Below are 18,564 nucleotides of genomic sequence, written 5' to 3' on the forward strand. Positions count from 1 at the left end.
TTCAGTCAAATCCGCTTACCACCTACTTATCACTTTTTGCAGATTTTGCGTGGTCTATTCGTGGACGGACACTTAAAATGACCACAAAGATATGTGTTTTTTACATCGCATGCAGTTTACTTGCAATTGATCCCCTAGCCATTTGCAAGAGTTGCTATTAAAGGCAAGACTAATACGAACAAAATGATCTCTCTCTCATCTTCATACTTGCTACGATAACTGAGCTGCTTTGAGTTTTGTGAAAGGGCAAAATTATATATTCTATAGTTTCCTTATTATACTTGATTACCTACCATAAAAATTTTATCAAAAACAAGTCACTTATAAGCGAGATATCACACATTTTAGATTTCCACTTTTGGCCCCCTGATGGCAAAGTTGAGAATCAGATCAAACTGAAATTCAGCACCAGAGGCTATGTGATATAGGGGGTTATATGTACCAAGTTTCAAGTTCATAGCTTTAGTGGTTAAGAAACGTGCCATAGTTTACACTCTAACGGCCAATTTACGCCATATGACCTCTGTGACCTTGAAAAGTAGGTCAAATTAAAAACCCGTATTATATAAGATGTATATTTGCTATAAGTACCTACAACAAAAGTTTCATGGAAAACAAGTCACTAATAAGCGAGATATCACACTTTTTAGATATCGACATTTGGCCCCTGGTGGCCAAGTTGAGAATCAGATCGGACCGAAATTCAGTGTCAGAGGTCACCTGACCTAGGGGGTGCTGTGTACAAAGTTTCAAGTTCATAGCCCTAGCGGTTAAGAAACGTGCCACTGTTTCTGAAACAGGATGCGACGGACGACGACGACGACAACGACGACGCCGCCGCCGCCACCGACGACGGACACAGCGCTATCGTATAGACTCCCCTTACGGTGAGCCAAAAAATCGATACTTTTCATTGTATGATAATTCGTGCAGAAGTTCATCGGGCAGTTCAAGCCCTATATCTAATCTTTTTTATACTTTTGTTTAATTTGAAAAGATAATGATAAATCAAGCCGTTGCTCCCGTTCTGAAGATCTGCACAGGCGAGTTTGGGGAAATCGATTAACCGCTCCCGTATATGTAAGGATATGGCATAAGGAAGCGATTTCCGGAATTTGTCAAAGAAATGTACGCCGTACATGCACATGTAACTCATACATGAATGTACGTACAGTGTCATCCGTCTGACGTCCAGCATGTATTTAACGCCAAACCGCTGTTTTACATGTAATGCCACATATGAGATTGGTCTACCAAATTCATTTTTAACTTGACGTTATCTTCTTTCGACATTGATAACGTTAACATCAGGTCATTGACTCAGACATTATTGTTTTGAACAACTTGGCCAAGGTAACCTAATAGATTGTGACGTCGGGCGCACAACGCAATGCCTATATCATGTAATATGCCAAGACGCCGACTTCAGGTGAAAAGACCAATCTTATCGATATGAAATCAATACTTAATCAATAAACATCTGACCATTTGATGATCAAAAGATCCGTATCGTCCAGTTTAGTAGGTCAAGCACATCCGTCCCAGGTCCGTTCTCTGGCGTATATAAACCGGATCTTTTGCGATTGCCGTTTTTAAACGAAATAGCAAAATGAGGGGATGCGCTTTTGCTGCGCTTTTCGTGGTCGGCATTGCTTTGGGCCTCCTGCAGTGCGAGGCACACCCAAAGGTAAGGCTAAATCGTACACAACACTAAATATTCCCTCCGACGCACGCAGATCAACCGTCGTTGTGCGTTTATCAAGGGGAGACTTTAGGACTGATCTTCACCGCCGATAAGTCGGCATGCTCCGACGCTGATTTGAGACAGAATACCCTGGGCATTTTCTTGACATTGCAATGTGAGGCATTGGTTCCTGTGCATTTGATACGGAGCCTCAGCTTTCATTTCCAGCTTAGCAAATCTCGGATTGTCAATTTCTCTTTCTTCCATGGTAAGGCCTCGCTGTCCAAATTACCAATCATGTGCCTTTTCCATCCCCATTCGTCGGACGAAGGCTCGAATCGTGTGAGAGCGTTCACATACCTGTAAGATAGATGATGTCCGTGATCAGATGATAGTGGTTTTATGCCATGAACCCGGTGTAACAACAAGCACTGTACCTCGCATAATGCTGTTATCAATAGAACGCCCATCACCTTTAAGATAACGGCAAATGCATTATCTTTCGTTTCTAGGGAAGTCGAGGAAAGGGCCCAGTCCAAGCAAGGGGCGCGGCATCGAGAGCAAGGCGGGCAACCTCGACCGAAACTGTTATTGAGCTTGCTAGTGGACAAGTCACAAGGTAGGCACATAAAGATCAAGGTCAAGGCTTTTGACCCTTCAATATTCTTCACTTAGTTTTCATGATGTCCTTTAAAAAAACCTGATTATAATATGGAAGGGCGGTGCGCCTCTCTTGATGCGATACAACTATTTCATCCCAGTGCATTTTATACATAGATTATTGAGAGATTCTATGGTCGACAGACTTTCAATTTAATACATGTCTTTTTTCAGGTTGCGCGGAAACAGCGTCAAATCCAATGCTGGGCGGGTGGAAGTCTTCTCAGGCGGGAAGTGGGGCGTCATCTGCGACGACTACTGGGACATAGTAGACGCCAATGTCACTTGCAAGGAGCTTGGTTTCCCCTTGTAGGTTCAATGATTTATTCGCTGGCTTACACGTAGCTTGTTTGAGTAATATAACGAATCTGCAAAAGTCTATTTGCGGCAACGCCGTCTTCTAAGGGAGCGGAATGGGCTGGGGAAATTGCTCCCTCACCTCCTCTACAAATAATGTATTTAGTACGATACATGTACATGCACCTTTCAGTTCAGAAACAAACAAAGATGACACGTGGTGGTGTACATAGAAAGCGTATAAATATGTGTAATATGGTGTACATGTGTGGAAAAAGTGAACACTGTCCCCCAGTTTTTATCACTATTTGATTAAAATTTAAAAGAAGAACTCTTGGGATATGAATGGTTGAGCGCTGCTGAACCAATCTCTAAGGACTCACAGCATGTAACTGGCAGTCTGTGGTGGGCCAACCCTCCCAAGGCCCTCGTATCGGTATCAAAATAACACGCGCACGTTGTTTGTATAATACCTTGCTTATTCTCTGCTTCCTTCTCTAGGGGAGCCAAAGAGCCCACCATCGAGTCGGCCCACGGCACTGACGATATTCCAAATGACCATATTGCCATGGACAACACCCTCTGCCAAGGTCGTGAGCTTTCAATTCACGACTGCTCTCACACCAGCCAACATGATTGTGAAACGGATGAGTCTTCAGGAGTTGTCTGTGAAGAAAGTGATGGTAAGTGATGACCTCTTTTATAGTAGAGGAGCCCGGTTTCTTTCCGATTCCAGCCTAAAGTAATCTCTGACCAAACTGAAATCCTCTGAACACATGAATGAGTTTTCAATCAATCGTCTCTAAGCAGAAATCTGACGTTTTTAAGAAACTGCCCCAGATATGATAGTAATATAGCACCTCTTTGGAAGTTTATGGGGAGAAAACATCTGTCAATAAATGTCCAAGGTATCCATTCTTTGTAGATCGCCGACAAATTTCATCCCGGCGATTGCTGATGGTTTGACCAAATGACTTTCTTGAAAATCAATACGAACCAGGTGACTAGGAGAAATATGTAGATAGCTCGATTTAGGAGACTCAACGTGCCAATATCCATTACTGTTGTAGGTAACCAGAAGCATTTTCTGTAACCATCGGCAATATTTAAGTAATTTCTTTACAGGTTGTCCTTACGGGTGGGTATACAACAACGGACTGTGCTACTTTCTGTACGAGGAGGACCAGGACTACGCGGGAGCCTACCAGACATGTTCTGACGAGGGTGGAGGACTTCTTCAAATTGAGTCACAGAAGGAAAGTGACTTTATCTCGGACTGGATTACCAACAACTATGACTTACGTAAGAATAAACTGTTTGTTCACAGTAAATTTCATAATCACTCCTGTCCCTGACCTGAAAAGTTCTCACACCTCGTACTTTCGACTGGCCTGTTATTGCAGATTTGAAATACCCGCAACGCAGCACTTATCTCACTGCAGCCTACCTCCTGACTCGACGTTCGCTTATTATCCGAACCATATATACATTGTACACCATGATAAAGAAACACATAAAATCCTGGGTTGTCGCTTTCTTTATCCTAATCATTGATACATGTAAGCTTATATGACGAATTTATTTTCAGTCGACCATTCTGGTATCCTGATAGGCGCGTTCAGACATAACAACAGTTGGGGTTGGCCAGGCAGCGCGCTTGGATTCGATTTTGTAAAATGGTTCCCGGGTAAGTTACATTATGATTCAATCGTTAGGTGTCCGAGAAAAAATTGTCAAATATCAAATTGCCAAGCAAGGGATGACATTCGCTATACTTTCATAACCCTTAAGATTGTTCAATATTACATGTACTTCTTCTGCTGCCATTGAGTGGACGACCGACGAACAAAATTCAAGTCTCTTTGCGAATGCTTGTCTTTGAGAATACAAATGTACGCCACGAAAAAAAAAATGGGGGCCGAAGTGAGAGATCCTTTCACATTTCAGGCTTTGAATCCGAGTTTGTCAACCCACCAACAGCGTCACAGAACTGTGTCGCTTTGAGGAATAAGTATTTCTCCTCTCAGTCCTACTCTTACGTGAATGTGAACTACTTCTACTGGACGCCCGTCAACTGCGATGAGTCTCGCGCATTTATTTGTAAGATGGTTGCAAGTGCCGGTGAGCGTAAGTAAAGTACAAATGCGTATGATATCAAGACTTATTGCCATAGTCCTATCAGATGTAAGGTCATAAAAGATTCACGGGTACCTTTCTACTTCCTCATCTACATCAAGATGTGTTTGAGAGTGCCAATTTAGGAGTCATCCACTACAGGGTTATCTACTCGGCGAGAGGACGCTGACCTCTTGGTGCTTTTGCTTACATATTTTTTGTCAAAAGAAGCAAACATGGAAATAAATATCCATCCTGGGATTTCAGGTCGTGCACAAAATGGGTCAAGTTTCTGTAGTGTGTCTAGTTTAAGCAGCTTTCCAAGTAATTGCAGTATTAACTAAAAAAAACCAACTTTTTACTTTTCATCATTAACAATTAGCACATTCTTGACTGTTCATATTCCAGAGTGTTTCAACGGAAAGGGAACAGACTACCGGGGAACAATCTTTAGAACAGATAAGGGAAGTTTGTGCGAGAGATGGTCCGATACACCAACCAATGTCGTCACCAACCCTGGAGAAGTAAGTCAGCGAAATGCAGCTTTTTGCTTTTCACTAATGTCTCGTTTCTGGTTATGAAAAAAGTACCCGCAGTAAAGTATAGCTACAGCAAAGTTCAATACTGTTTCTTTGGTTCATCATTGCCAAGTTGCCGAAAAGTCAAGATCACTTATTGTCACATCCTTTGGCGATCCTATCCGAAGATCTGATCAACGGATGATTAAAGTACCGTAAATGCCGAAGTTACATGTACATGTACATGTACATGTAGTTTATCTTAAAATGTGTTGAACTCAACCATTTCAGTTCTTCTTTGGCAACTTCCACGGTACAAAATCTTACGACTGCATTGCGTGGGGAAAAGATTTCCGGCAAACATCACTCCCCTCGGCACAAGATTGAGCTATTGGTACAGTGCCCGGTTGTTCAAAAGCACAAAAGTCACGATCCCTAACGGTTGCGTTAAGTATCCTCAAGGACGTTATCTCTTTCAGTTAGACCCACTGAAATTTTCACGTTAAGATTTAACGTCTCCATTAATGCTAACGTTGTTGTTTTTAACAACTCAGCCCTGGGAATTGGGTACCGTGATTCCGGCGTCTTCGACAAGATGACGTACATGTATGGTTTAATCGTGTTTTAGGGTCTTGGTTGGCACAATTTCTGTCGCAACCCTGATGGTGACAAGGCGCCTTGGTGCTGGACGGACCACAAAAGCAATACATTTGGGTACTGTGCTCTGAAGGAATGTCCAATCAGGCCGATACAAACACATGCGTCGCGTAAGTTGAAATTATGAAATCACGTTCAATTTCACAAGCTGAAGATTTGAAAGGTAGCGGCTAGACCAATATGTCTCCCGGCGCCCATCGATACGACCGTATATTGCGTGGGGAATTAATTTCTGGTAACAATAGACCAGCCCGATCCATTTGTCACAGGTAAAACATGGGTATGAAGAGTGCATTTCACCCCTCGAAAATTCTTTGAGAAGGGATTCGGGAGAGTGTATGTTGTGTGGTCATTCCGTTGCCGGGGCACCATGTGTTTGCCAAGTTTATGGTATATACATTCACGACGTACGGGTTAGGGTTGACCGACATATTCAGCGCTCGATATCAATCTGTACCACACGTTTGGTGAATTGAATAGGGGAATGTTCTCCAACCTAATAATGGTTAATGAAATAATGCCCTTAGAAAGGCGCATGTGTTCATGTCGAAAATGTTGTATTTTCAGAATCCAGATGCTCTCAACGAAACCAATTCGATTGCTATAAAAGTCCTGCCGACAGGTGAGCATGCATTCGGTAGGCAAAGGATGAAAAGGAAGAGAAGTCCAAGATACATTTATCTTGAGGATTTTAATTCATTGAAATATCTTGATGGCACTAGTCGTAGAAGCCAAGTAGTCTATGATGGCAAGTCTTAAAAGGCAGGTCTCACAAGTCCCGGAACAAGCCCGGCTTACGAAGAGCTACGAACGCCGAAGGTCGATGGACAATGTAGTTTATCAACGATTCTTTTGAAATTTTCCCAGATTTAGTTTAAAAGATGATTTGCCAGCGTCGTGTAAATGAATGGCCTTGAACTTGAAGACACCTTTGATCTTCGTCGTACTTCGTTGCTCGTACGGATAGCGATACCTACCTATTCATCATTCACTGGCAACTATATTTGTCAACGACTGCCAGATTCGTGTATGTAGAATACAGTTATATTGTAATAATATTTCCTCTTCTCTTCTGTCTTCAGAAGCTGTATCTCTATATCATGGAAATGCGATGGAGAGCAGGATTGTCCCAATGGAGAAGATGAACTGGTGTGCCGTGAGTATCTCAATCAGTCGTTTTTTATAGCTATCTTCAACTATTCACCTATCGTATTCTATCAACGATCTATCAAATGTGGGCAATCCCAACTGGTGCCAATGCCGTCCTTCGACATTTCAAGTTAATTTTATAGGGCGTGTTGCGAAACTAGACACAGGCTGTCGTTACCTCATGAAATATAGGTACCCTTCCAAGTCACAACTCCGTCATGTATACAGCTATCACTTTTCAAACAAGTTGGCTCTTTCTACACGTGCAAGCCTTTCATACATCTCTTCTTTTAGCCTCTCGCTTGGACGAATTCACCAAAATACCCAACAAAGAACTTCCAGTATCATTTGTCAATGTCTTCTACATCTCCCTCCTGGATGGGGTAGGTTCTTCTCTGAGAAGTAAACCATTTTTCGACTTCTTGTATGCACCTTCCAAATGAGTCTAGATTTGAAATAGATGATATATGTGACTGCATCAATACCTCTTGTCACTGGTGTCGAACGTCTCCTTTGTGTATACGATGTTATAAAGTGTGTCTCCAACCTTTTGTGTTAACTTCTTCGTTCATCAGTTGCCATGTTGCTGTGTCTGATGACTTCTTCTCTTAATCTTCTTTTTCTTCTTTGCGTTCGCAAGTCAGTCACCTCTGCTTTGAAGAAAAAATATTCTAAAACCACCTTCGGAGAGTTGACGTTCTTCACCGTACGACTAGTCATGCTTGTCTGCAATACTCGTACTCTCAGTACGAGTCTCCCACCTAATAGTTGCCAGTCATCCGATCATTGGAGTTAATTCGGTGTTTGGAACAAAAATCGCATTAAACACGTCCTATTTTCAGTGTGGGAATCTTTGCCTTAAAAGGCGTGATTTTGTCTGCCGATCCTTCTCGTTCAACCGTGATAGAGAGATGTGCTACCTCAGCGAGCACAGCACCAATTCACCTGGACTGACTTTGGAGGATTGTAACGACTGTGACGTGTACGAGCTGTCTTCACAGTCTGGTGAGTGGGCAGAAACCTCGTGGCAACTGCGGGCCCGAATTGAAAAACAGGGTGGGGAATAGATTGTTTCTCGTGCATCAGTGATTTTCGTTAAACAAGTCCTGATTCACAGACAACCTTTGCTTCTGGTAACAATTTTGCACAACGCTTGTCTTCGATGTGCACTCCTTGCCATTTTGGCCATCCAACATTCTTCCTTTTCTTAGTTGTCAAAGTATTTTTCTTGTACATGTAACTGTTATTCGAGATACATGTATAGCCAGTATGACGGACTTATCGTTTGGTCAGCTATCAGCAGTCAGCCCCTTCTTCCTTATAGCTAAATCGATGTTACAAAGATCAGCTTGAAATCATTCGCGATCCCGAGTCAGTTCCTTTTAGTTTCCTGTTTCTCAGTGTACACTTTACCATTTAAAAGAACCTTTTTCTCTTTAGTTGGTACCTGTCCTGGATTTCGTTGCGATAACGGAAAGTGTATTGTCGCAACTGACGTCTGTGATGGTTTCGATAATTGTAATGATTTCACGGATGAGCGCGACTGTGGTAAGTTTGTTTCACTTGCTGTAGAGACTGTATATTTGATACTGTTACCACTTTTGTGAATGCGATCATGGCTCATGGATGTTGCATACGCTAAATAGTAGCTTGACATTTCCTATAAAACTGTCTCGTGAGTTGAAGCAAAACACTCAGGGCAAGTCTTCCTCTTGGAAGGTGCCAGTGTCGACGTTTTTGAAACAGTTGTGGCCAGTCTAGTCTGTCTTGTTGGTATTTATGCACGCCCAGTGAGGAGCATAAGTAGGTTTTACTATATGATGGGATAGGAATATCGAATTCGGGGAATAAAATCCCGGAATAAAAGATAGTAGGCTGTCAGATCTCGTAGATCAATATCATTGCATTCTACAGCCTTCCTCTTATTCATCGTCCCCCTTATTCATCGAACCATGTGGTAGCACGTTGGTTGCAGAGAATCGTGACTAAATTTACACGCACAGCACAATATCATGGTAATACCAAACTATCTTGAAACCTTTTCAGAGAACACGGAGCCGTTTGAAATACGCTTGACCGGTGGCAACGCCAACTACAAAGGAAGTGTTGAAGTAAAGTACCTTGGGGAGTGGGGAACCATTTGCGATGATGTATGGGACATAAAAGACGCCAAAGTGGTCTGCAAGCAACTTGGATTCAGGTATCTTTCCCATCTTCTAAGTCGTCCATGTCCGCGTCCTACGACTGAGCGATTGTGCACAACAGCCATACGGTTCTTGTTCATTAAAAAAGAAAATGTGCATGAAAATGATACGTCAAAGCAGAAAGTGTGCTTCATTGAATGTCATTTTAGATTAGTGCGGGTTGGTTCATAAGGATCTTGACGTCTCAACAGTTCGGCCTCCGCGACAGTCCTTCAGTGCAAAGGAAAGCGAGATCAATCAGAGTTTTTTTAAATTTCAGTGATGCAAAGAAGGCGGTAGGCGGAGCGCAGTTCGGGAAAGGTGTCGACAACATATTTCTTGACGAGGTCGAATGCGTTGGTGATGAGACAAGCATAGAGAATTGCCCCCACTTGCCTTGGAGGAGCCACGACTGTCGGTCACACGAAGTGGCCGGTGTCATCTGTGAAGCTAATCGTGGTAAGTGTGCATCTCACGAGGAACGCCTCAACCAACGACATTTGAATACGAGCATTCAAGTGTTATTGCATCCACTTATCCTATCCCTTGCTCGCACTGATACCAACCCTCTTGCCTGACTCACTTTCTTAGGTATCGCGAGTGGGTGAGTGGGGTGCACAATGTGATAAAAAAGATTTGAGTAAACGTCGGTGCCGGAGACATTTTGCTTCGGTGATGTTTGACTTTCCCTTCTTCAGTTAAATCAAAGACAGATCGTCTTCTCTATACTTGGCGCCGCTGTAGATTTCCCAAAAAAGATTTCTCCAGAATGACAGGTTTCTTGTAGTTGAATTGGTATCCAATAAATAGTGTCAGCAAAGGTTGCATCCTAAAACAAAACATACCATCATGGACATGGATATATAAGGATACGCATCATTTTGGACACCCTACCTTGCTTTTTGTATTCAAAACACATACTCTGGCCCAGTTCCCGTGACGGCTTTGCCTATGTCTTGTCTTTAATTTGAAGGTTGCGAGGGAGGTGAATGGCAGTGCAGCAATAAGCAGTGTGTGCTCCTTAGCTGGATCTGTGATGGCACTGACGACTGCGGCGACGGGTCTGATGAGGTTAGATGTGATAGTAAGTAAACATGCCCCAAGCCTCGCCTTTGCTACCTTTTCTAAAATATCCTTGAATGGTTCATTGACTCTGTTCCACATCTTTCTATGCGATGACGACTGTATAGCGACGGGTCTAGATGTAATGATGGAACACACTCCCAACATAGCCATCGGTAACCTTTGCTTACGAAACATAGCAGAGCAATGATACATTCTGGAACAGTATTAGCGGAGTTCCTGGTATAGTTATAACTAATTTTAATTCTGCTTTTATTCCATACTACAGAAGGCGAAACCTTGGTAAACCTTGTCGGGGGCTCCAACGCCCAGGAAGGGCGTGTAGAAATCACCCGTAATGGGATCTTAGGTTCCATTTGTGACGATTTCTGGGATGACATGGATGCTACTGTTGTATGCAAGATGCTGGGATACAAAAGGTACATGTAAGACCTTGTTGACCATACAATGTAGTCTGGAAAAGTAGTGCTGTTAATTGTACACCAAGAATCTCTCATCTTTCAAAGGAATCATGCTGCGTTTCTCCTCGTCTTAAATGCCGTTCATTGGTTGCGACTCAACTGCTCTACCACACCATTCGCCGGATTTCCTGTTTATCTGACCTAAAGGTTCTCTTCTTCAGCGGAACAGCAACGATCGAAGCCAATTTCGGCGAAGGCCAAGGACCAATTTGGTTAGACGATGTCGCCTGCACTGGAAGGGAAGATCACATCATGGACTGCCCGGCATATGATTGGGGAATTACCAACTGTGACCACTCTGAGGACGCTGGGGTGGTGTGTTCAAATTTGGATGTGACCACCAGACCGCCAAATCCGGGGCCCACCACACCGAGTAAGTTATTTATCAAAGAGGGAAGGTCGTGATCAGAAGCAGAACTATGGAGGGGGGAGGTTGGGGGCACTGCACGACAGACATGACAGTGGATTCGAAAATGCGTACGGGAGCTGAGCGGTGAGCGGTGGTATTTTCAACACCCCTCCGATACTCCGGGAGAACGATTATCAGTACTGAAGTCATTGTCGGAAAGATCTCTTGACCCTGCTGAATCTTTAGTCAATCAAGTCATGCAAATTAGTGTCAGCCTCTTAACCAGAAAAAGCCTATATAGTGTGGGTTTTTTTCAAAACTTTTATGAAACTCACTTTTATGTTTCAGTCGTCCCAGTCGCCTGTGGCAGCCGGCCCATTGTTCAGCCAATGGCACGGATTGTTGGCGGGTTTGATGCAATTTACGGGGCTTACCCTTGGCAAGTTGGTATCAGGAAGAATAATGGTGGCCAATGGGGCCACTATTGTGGCGGAACGATCATCAACGAATACTGGATTATCAGCGCCGCGCATTGTTATGAGTAAGGATATACAAAACAGTCATCATTTTCATTCAAAGCGGTCCGCAGCTGTGTGGTCAATCTGATTTCCTCATATCCAGTGTTTTTTTCGAGGGGTATACACACAGGCGATACCGCATACCGTTTGGTGGTCGAAGTGCCCCTTCGCTGTTTGGCGGTAGGCGACAAACAATGAAATCGAACCGCACCTGTGCGCAGGCAAAGATGACGGCCAGCAGCAAGGGATTCGGTTCATTTTACATGAGGTAATGTCATTGTTCATGTATGTACATGCAACACCATTTCAGAGATGAACCAAAGGAAGATTTCAGAGTGCGCGTAGCAGACCATGACAATCAAGAGTTAGATCCGAACGAAGAAGAATTTCATGTCGCGGAGATCATCAATCACCGACGGTTTAACAGTAAGTCTGTTTGGTATTGTTAGTGGTCCTACACTCGACAATCCATATGCCCGTTGAACAGCAGAATCACTCGTTGGAAAACGATAGCCACACACGTGCCGATTATCTACTGATAAGATGTTGGTCCATGTCTCATTTTACAATAAATTACCTACTGAAAGCAGAAAAAACAATCATTGCACTGCACGCTCGCTCGAAAATGTTGATATGCTAATACGCACCAAGCCATGTCTCCACATAAGTGTTTATCGCAAAGATTGTGCATATTTTCAATGTCAGGCATTGTATTAAAGTGTTGACCCGGCATACCATGATCATTTATACATGTACGTCTGCGTCATACTGTAAAGTCGCGGCCGCTAGTGTTCACGTGGAGATACATCAATCATAAAAATCGTTGTCACTGAAGTAATAACTATTTTTACAGCGGGCAATTTTGCCAACGACTTCGACGTCGCCCTAATCCGCATCCGCCCCAATTCCAAAGGAAAAGGTATCACCTTCAGTAACTACATTCAGCCAGCGTGCTTGCCGACAACCACCACTCCTTATACACGTGGACTAAAGTGCTTCATAAGCGGCTGGGGAAACACCGGAAGTGGTAGGAATTGTACTAAGTTTAGATGGTGGTATTTAGGAGAAGAGTAGAAAGCATAATATTCGATTGAATTTGGCATTTTCCTTGATGCACTGAGTTTTATCTAATTACATGTAAGACAAACTTACATACATGTGCATGTACCAATCTCACTGTTATTGCCAGAAATCACCCAATTACTTTCGTCTGCCTTTTGTCAATTTGACCAGAATATTTCCTTGAATTTTTCTAATTGATCGTTTTGTTTTGAACTACCAAACTTTGTGACCAACTATCATATTGGTGACATTGTATATTCATAGCAAAAACGACACTAAATGCTTCATCTTTTTTTTAGATTATCCTCGGATGATGCAAGTGGCAAGGGTACCCATCATCGATCATACAGAGTGCGATGAAATGTACAAAGGTGCCGTGTCGCCGTTCATGTTCTGCGCCGGCTACAGGGCTGGAGGAATTGATACTTGCCAAGGAGATAGCGGCGGGCCTCTTGTCTGCGAAGTTGGAGGTAAGAAATGACTGATGACGTGAGACTTTTGGGTGTACCAATACACAGGGCCGGGATGTCAAGCACTCCATCCGTGATCTACATGATAACAGAAGTTCCTACCATCGACACTCCATCCCAATGATTCTGCTTCTTCTTAGCACTTGCTTTCATCGCGGCGGCGGCGGCAATATTAATGCTTGGCTTCAGCGAAACTTGGTAAAACTACCCGAACAGGTGGCTTCTTTTGTGGAACTTCCGCACAGGCCCACCAAAAGCACTAGCGTGTAATCTATACCAAACCCCTGCTGGAGCCTAGTCAGTGTAAACCCCTGCTGCATGTTGCCGCCCCTTTCGTCGGGTGGTAATCAATGAAACCCTGGCTGTAGGTCAAGTTCACGATGTGGCGAACCGAGTCCGAGAATGCGCCAGGACGCAAAGTGTTCCATTATTTTTTTCCTCTTTAACTTCTTGTGATCATTGCTCGATAAATTTACAATCTCTTTCAGGGAAGCACACCATCATGGGAATTACCTCGTGGGGCCATGGCTGCGCTGAGCCGGAATCACCAGGCATTTACACCAAAGTTGGAAAGCTCGTCGACTGGATTGAAAGAAAGATTACGAATACATAGATCATTAATACATTGTGGTCACCATCTGAATTAGATATGCAAATGAACTAGTATATTGCACAGTCTGCACGTGTAGTAGGTGCCACTTCACAGTTGATACTCTATCTTATGAATGAACAGCAATAGAATTATGACCATTTATATTGCACAAGTAAGTTGTATATTTTGTGTTGAAACTTCGAAAACTCAATCAGCTTGATCACATTGTAAATGCGAATTGCTGTCTTTCTTTGAAAGAATATTGTAAAACGGTTCTTTCCTAATTCCGTGAAGGAAATGCTTTAACACGAGAGACTTGAAATCGATTGTGATTAAAACATTATTATTATCTTAAGTGTGTGTTAATTATTGTTTTGCTTCGTACCTTCACAACCAATGACTACAAGTCGAAAGCAGGCGTTTAATCATGGGAGACGATAGACAGGAGCAAGTACTTTACTTTGCTGAAGTCAAGTCGGTCAACTGGTCAACATCGGCGTGCTTTATCGTTGGCCGGGTCTATTTGTCAAGCCGCTCGCCGAACAGGCATTTTTTTGTCCTGTTTGGAGAGCCGCTTGCCAAACAGCACTAAAAAGCCACCCTGTAAAAAAATCTACCCTGTTTGGCGAGCTGGAGACTTTACTTTAATATTAATGAGTTTGGCTCTCCATTCAGGACAAGGAAAAGTCGCTGTTTGGTAAGCCGAGCTTGCCAAGTACATGTAGTCACTTCCTTTATCATTTTGGCCGGTGAACAAAATGGAAAGGTCGGAAATGATCATCTTGGCCGTCAATGCATTGACCTTGTTCAGTTTCCAGACAACGCACGTCCGAGGCTAGGCAATACCGCTGGAAGTTCAGTATGGAAGTAATTAGTTCAAACGAATTTTTTTTGATAAATGCTCTTGGCTTATATATATGAAATCTTTATACAACACTATTACATGTAATATATTACCAGCAATAAGATGGCGTATATACCTGTATCTATTCGTCTCAGAGCACAACTGTCAAATGTTGAGATGTGGTTTGTTACTAAACGTGCGTAGTATAACATGTATAGGTGTTTCTCTACATATTTTAGAGAGCATTTCATGTTTATTCATCAACTTATTTCATGACAACGCTCGGTTGCCGACCTGGTTACAGTAACATGTACCACCGATATGTCACTGGCAGTGTGTGTCCCCTAAAAAATATAACAAATAATGTTGATCTTTCGACAAAATACTTTTTTCGGAGACATGATTCAGTCAGATAATGGGAACCTGTTCCTGCAACATGCTCAAAGGGTACAAAGCCAAGGTCACCAGTAGATACACTTATCGAAGAACAGGCATCATATTTTTGATACCCTGGATCAAAAGTACATACATGTATTGGTGAAATGATCAAACTTGGAACAAAATATCCGAACCTGTGTAACAAATTGACTTCGTCAGCGTGAATTTGGAATGTATCGGTATTGAGGGAATGTACTAATTGTGAAAAATGCTCAGGACGGTTTTAATATTGCACAGCCAAACTAAGTCATGAACTCGATATCGCTTTTTTCTCTCACTTTTTACAATCTATACACGTATATTGAATTCATAGTTTCTACTGGGACGGTGTCTTTTTAGAAAGCGAACGAAAACTATCATAACTATATTACAAATGTACATGGCTACATGTAAAATCTTTTATGTATACGGCAACATATAGTAAGCGTCAATGGATGCTTCCCTTTAACTCTACATTGCATTAATTTACAAAACAGGACTACTCATAAAAATAAAGCTTGTTGAGGTTTTTCACTTTTGGCCAAGACAAATATGCACCCCGTAGAGATTTTTCAACAATATGAAAAAGCCTTGAACGTTTTTCAGATTCACAAAACCTTTTCGGTTTTTCGGCTGGGGTACGTAGGTTTCAAATCTTCAAAACACGTTTACATCAATGAGTGTTTTGGGGAGTATACATGTATATGCCAACACATATTTAATGACATTGGAATACTAAGTAAAATGTATGTAAATATTAGAACAGTACCAATAACATTATATACAAAAGTCATGTTCATTGCACCACTCTTTTTGAGTAACATAACAGAGGAGTTTAATCTAGATCTGGATAGTGGCAATTGGCTCCTGCTCAAGTTCGTCACCACCAACAAGGTTCGTCGTCGATGCTGATTTTGGCTCGGGTTCTTTTGTCAAATACCGGACGGGTATGTTGTACGTGTCGTCTTTATTGTTCAGCTGCCTGATGCAGATCAGGGCTTGAGCAACCCCAGCCGAGAGGGACACTGCACCAATCAGCAACACAACAACTGCGAAAGCCTCAATAGTGGCCGGACTGTCTATGGAATCCGTAAGATGATCGTCCAAGGTCCGGTAATACTCTGCGGAGACTTTGGCTTGGCACATGATGACGATGGAGAACACCATCTGAACGCAGGCTATGATGGCCGAAAATAGCGCCACCACTGTCGCAATTACGAACAACCCAGGCGTTATCCTTCCTCGTCTGTATACCTCGATGACGCACCATCCGCCACCGAATAAGTGGACAAAACCGATGATGTATGGAGGAATTAAGAAGCCAAACACTTTCCATTCTAATAGGAAAGCAAGTAAGGCAAGAAGTCCGCACGCCATCTGAATACAGCCCAGCTTCGTCAAGGCCTTCTTGTAATAGCCCCCGATGCTAGGCTCCGGCCGCTCTTCGTGAAGGAATCGGACCATTTTGCTTGAATCTCACGTGTTTCGTATATCAAAGATGGCAGTTGTGAACGGTTGTGGAGGCTACATCACGCTGCCGCGATTGGCTCACTTGGATGCGATATTTTACCTGAAAGATACAGAAAGAATGTTGTCGGTTAAGTCATTTTGTGGATTGCACACATTGGACATATGTAGGCCTATATGTCCAATGTAAACCTGCCTTTGGCGGTTTACAGTAAAGAGATAACGCAAAGAGAACATGGAACAAAAATGAAAATGAAAGCAAAGTAGGCCTAAGTAAATGCATTAAATGGACAACCTGAGCGTGGTATTTATACCTGGCCAGGATGATAATGACTCCGCTTGTCACCATGTGAATTTCAGGCAGGCCTATGATTAGCCTACACCCGTTCTAGTGCATTGTTTATTGGTCACGGTCCTGCTGGAAGCGTTTTTGTATGAAAAACCAACATATCTCATACCCAAGTTGTCCCTCAATCTTAAAAAATATATGTAAATACTGAGAAAATGGTAGTGTCTTCTGGATGCACTTTCTAACATGAATATAATCCTAATGTCAAGGAATGTGGGAGACTAAAAATACTTTTAATTTAAGTGAGTTACTTTAAAGACTTAACAGTAATAAATCTACTTTGAAAAGCCCAATTTGGAATTGAATAGCCTTTGGTCCCTTTTGCAATTGCTGGCTAAGGCCTACTTAATATGGCATTCTTATATTGTCAACGCTGGGGTCAAGAAATGAAAATATTGTTATTTTAAACAATTTCGTCATAAACAGGGTATTGGAACATACCAAGAATTTCCGCCTGCAGAGAATAAATGCATGATAAAGCGCACTTTAGTTGTATTTGCGTACCTGATATGAAAATGATGATATTTAGGGCAGTCAATAAAATTCCTTTTGTGATGTCTATGAGTCATTATGTACATGCGATAAATATTCAAATAGGTTCAGTGAACCTTATACATATTTGTATACGTAAATGCACGATATATCTGCATTGGGCATCACCTATATATTATCAGTGTTTCCCATGACATCCCAGGAGAAATGAAAATCTGGTATCACAAAGTAGATCTTAATCTGATTCGTTCTCATACCCAAGAGAGCCGTCGTAGTCAGCTCTAATACTAACACAATCATAAAACATTGCCCAGATCAAAAAATTGAAATGATACATATGCTTAGATGGTGATAGGTCTACATGTACGTTGAATACTGTTGAAACGAAACAATAGCCCATTAAGAATGGTTACTAGTAAAGGTCAAAAATGCGTAAAACACCATAAGCGTTTGTGTGCCAATTGAGTATGAACTCAGCGCACATGTACATGTACATGTTATTCAAACCAAACACACAGATCCACACATTTAAATATGATAATAAACTGTCGCCATTTTGCTCAGCTGCTCAATAAAAACACACAAAATCAGCGATTCCGATCAAAACAAGGCAATTAACGCCCAACAAATGCATGTAAAGGCAGCAGACGCTCCGTGCGAATAGTCAGACGAAATCCGTTAAAAAATCCATTAAAAGATGACAAAGTAATCTGTCTTAAATGGTCTAGAAAAATACTTAACCGTCGCATGATGATTTCGAAATGAGTCCCATTTTACCAGGTAGCAAAACCGGATAATGATGGCCTAGATTCATCAACTGCGTTTCTTAATTAAATATCGGTATCTGGAATAAACCTACCTTGTAACTAATACTATAAGAGGCAAGATTCTTGATTTTGTCATCTGTCCGAAGGCTATATGACCCCTGATTGAGAGGTATTCCGTCCAAGTCTTGTTTACGTCTGCGAAACCCTGAACCTTTATTATCTAGGTCAAACAGGTAATTCAAAGGATAAGCCTTTGTTGTTGTTGTACGAGTCTGAAGGCAGACGGCACTGGGGTGTTTCGTTTACAGAGCCGTCGCCAGGCGTGTCGAAGAACTATCGATCATGTGAATTGGCGGGAAAATAAGTTGTCACCAGTGGTACAATGTAGTCACCAGTGGTACAATGTACATGTAATGTACATTATTACATG

At 42.3% G+C, this 18,564-nt stretch overlaps 1 protein-coding gene and 1 long non-coding RNA gene across 2 annotated transcripts; one reads left to right on the forward strand and one right to left on the reverse strand.

The window, feature by feature from the left end:
- Positions 1-1,574: 1,574 nt before the first annotated feature.
- Positions 1,575-14,153, forward strand: LOC135488734 (neurotrypsin-like). The gene is made up of 24 exons (XM_064773499.1): positions 1,575-1,687; positions 2,197-2,303; positions 2,519-2,653; positions 3,143-3,324; positions 3,767-3,943; positions 4,230-4,328; positions 4,589-4,768; positions 5,165-5,280; positions 5,903-6,041; positions 6,499-6,553; positions 7,014-7,087; positions 7,375-7,463; positions 7,923-8,085; positions 8,521-8,628; positions 9,127-9,280; positions 9,544-9,722; positions 10,237-10,347; positions 10,615-10,765; positions 10,969-11,180; positions 11,505-11,697; positions 11,985-12,100; positions 12,528-12,701; positions 13,036-13,206; positions 13,695-14,153. Exons 1-24 carry the CDS (start codon positions 1,610-1,612, stop codon positions 13,817-13,819), a joined length of 3,288 nt encoding a protein of 1,095 aa, XP_064629569.1. The 5' UTR covers positions 1,575-1,609; the 3' UTR covers positions 13,820-14,153.
- LOC135488735 (uncharacterized) lies at positions 13,990-18,390 on the reverse strand. The gene is made up of 2 exons (XR_010447026.1): positions 18,227-18,390; positions 13,990-16,629 (listed from the first exon to the last, which is right to left on the reverse strand). It is a non-coding gene; the product is annotated as an uncharacterized LOC135488735 (long non-coding RNA).
- Between the last annotated feature and the right edge of the window lie 174 nt (positions 18,391-18,564).

This window comes from Lineus longissimus, chromosome 5 (assembly GCF_910592395.1).
Source record: "Lineus longissimus chromosome 5, tnLinLong1.2, whole genome shotgun sequence".
Lineage (NCBI taxonomy): Eukaryota > Metazoa > Nemertea > Pilidiophora > Heteronemertea > Lineidae > Lineus > Lineus longissimus.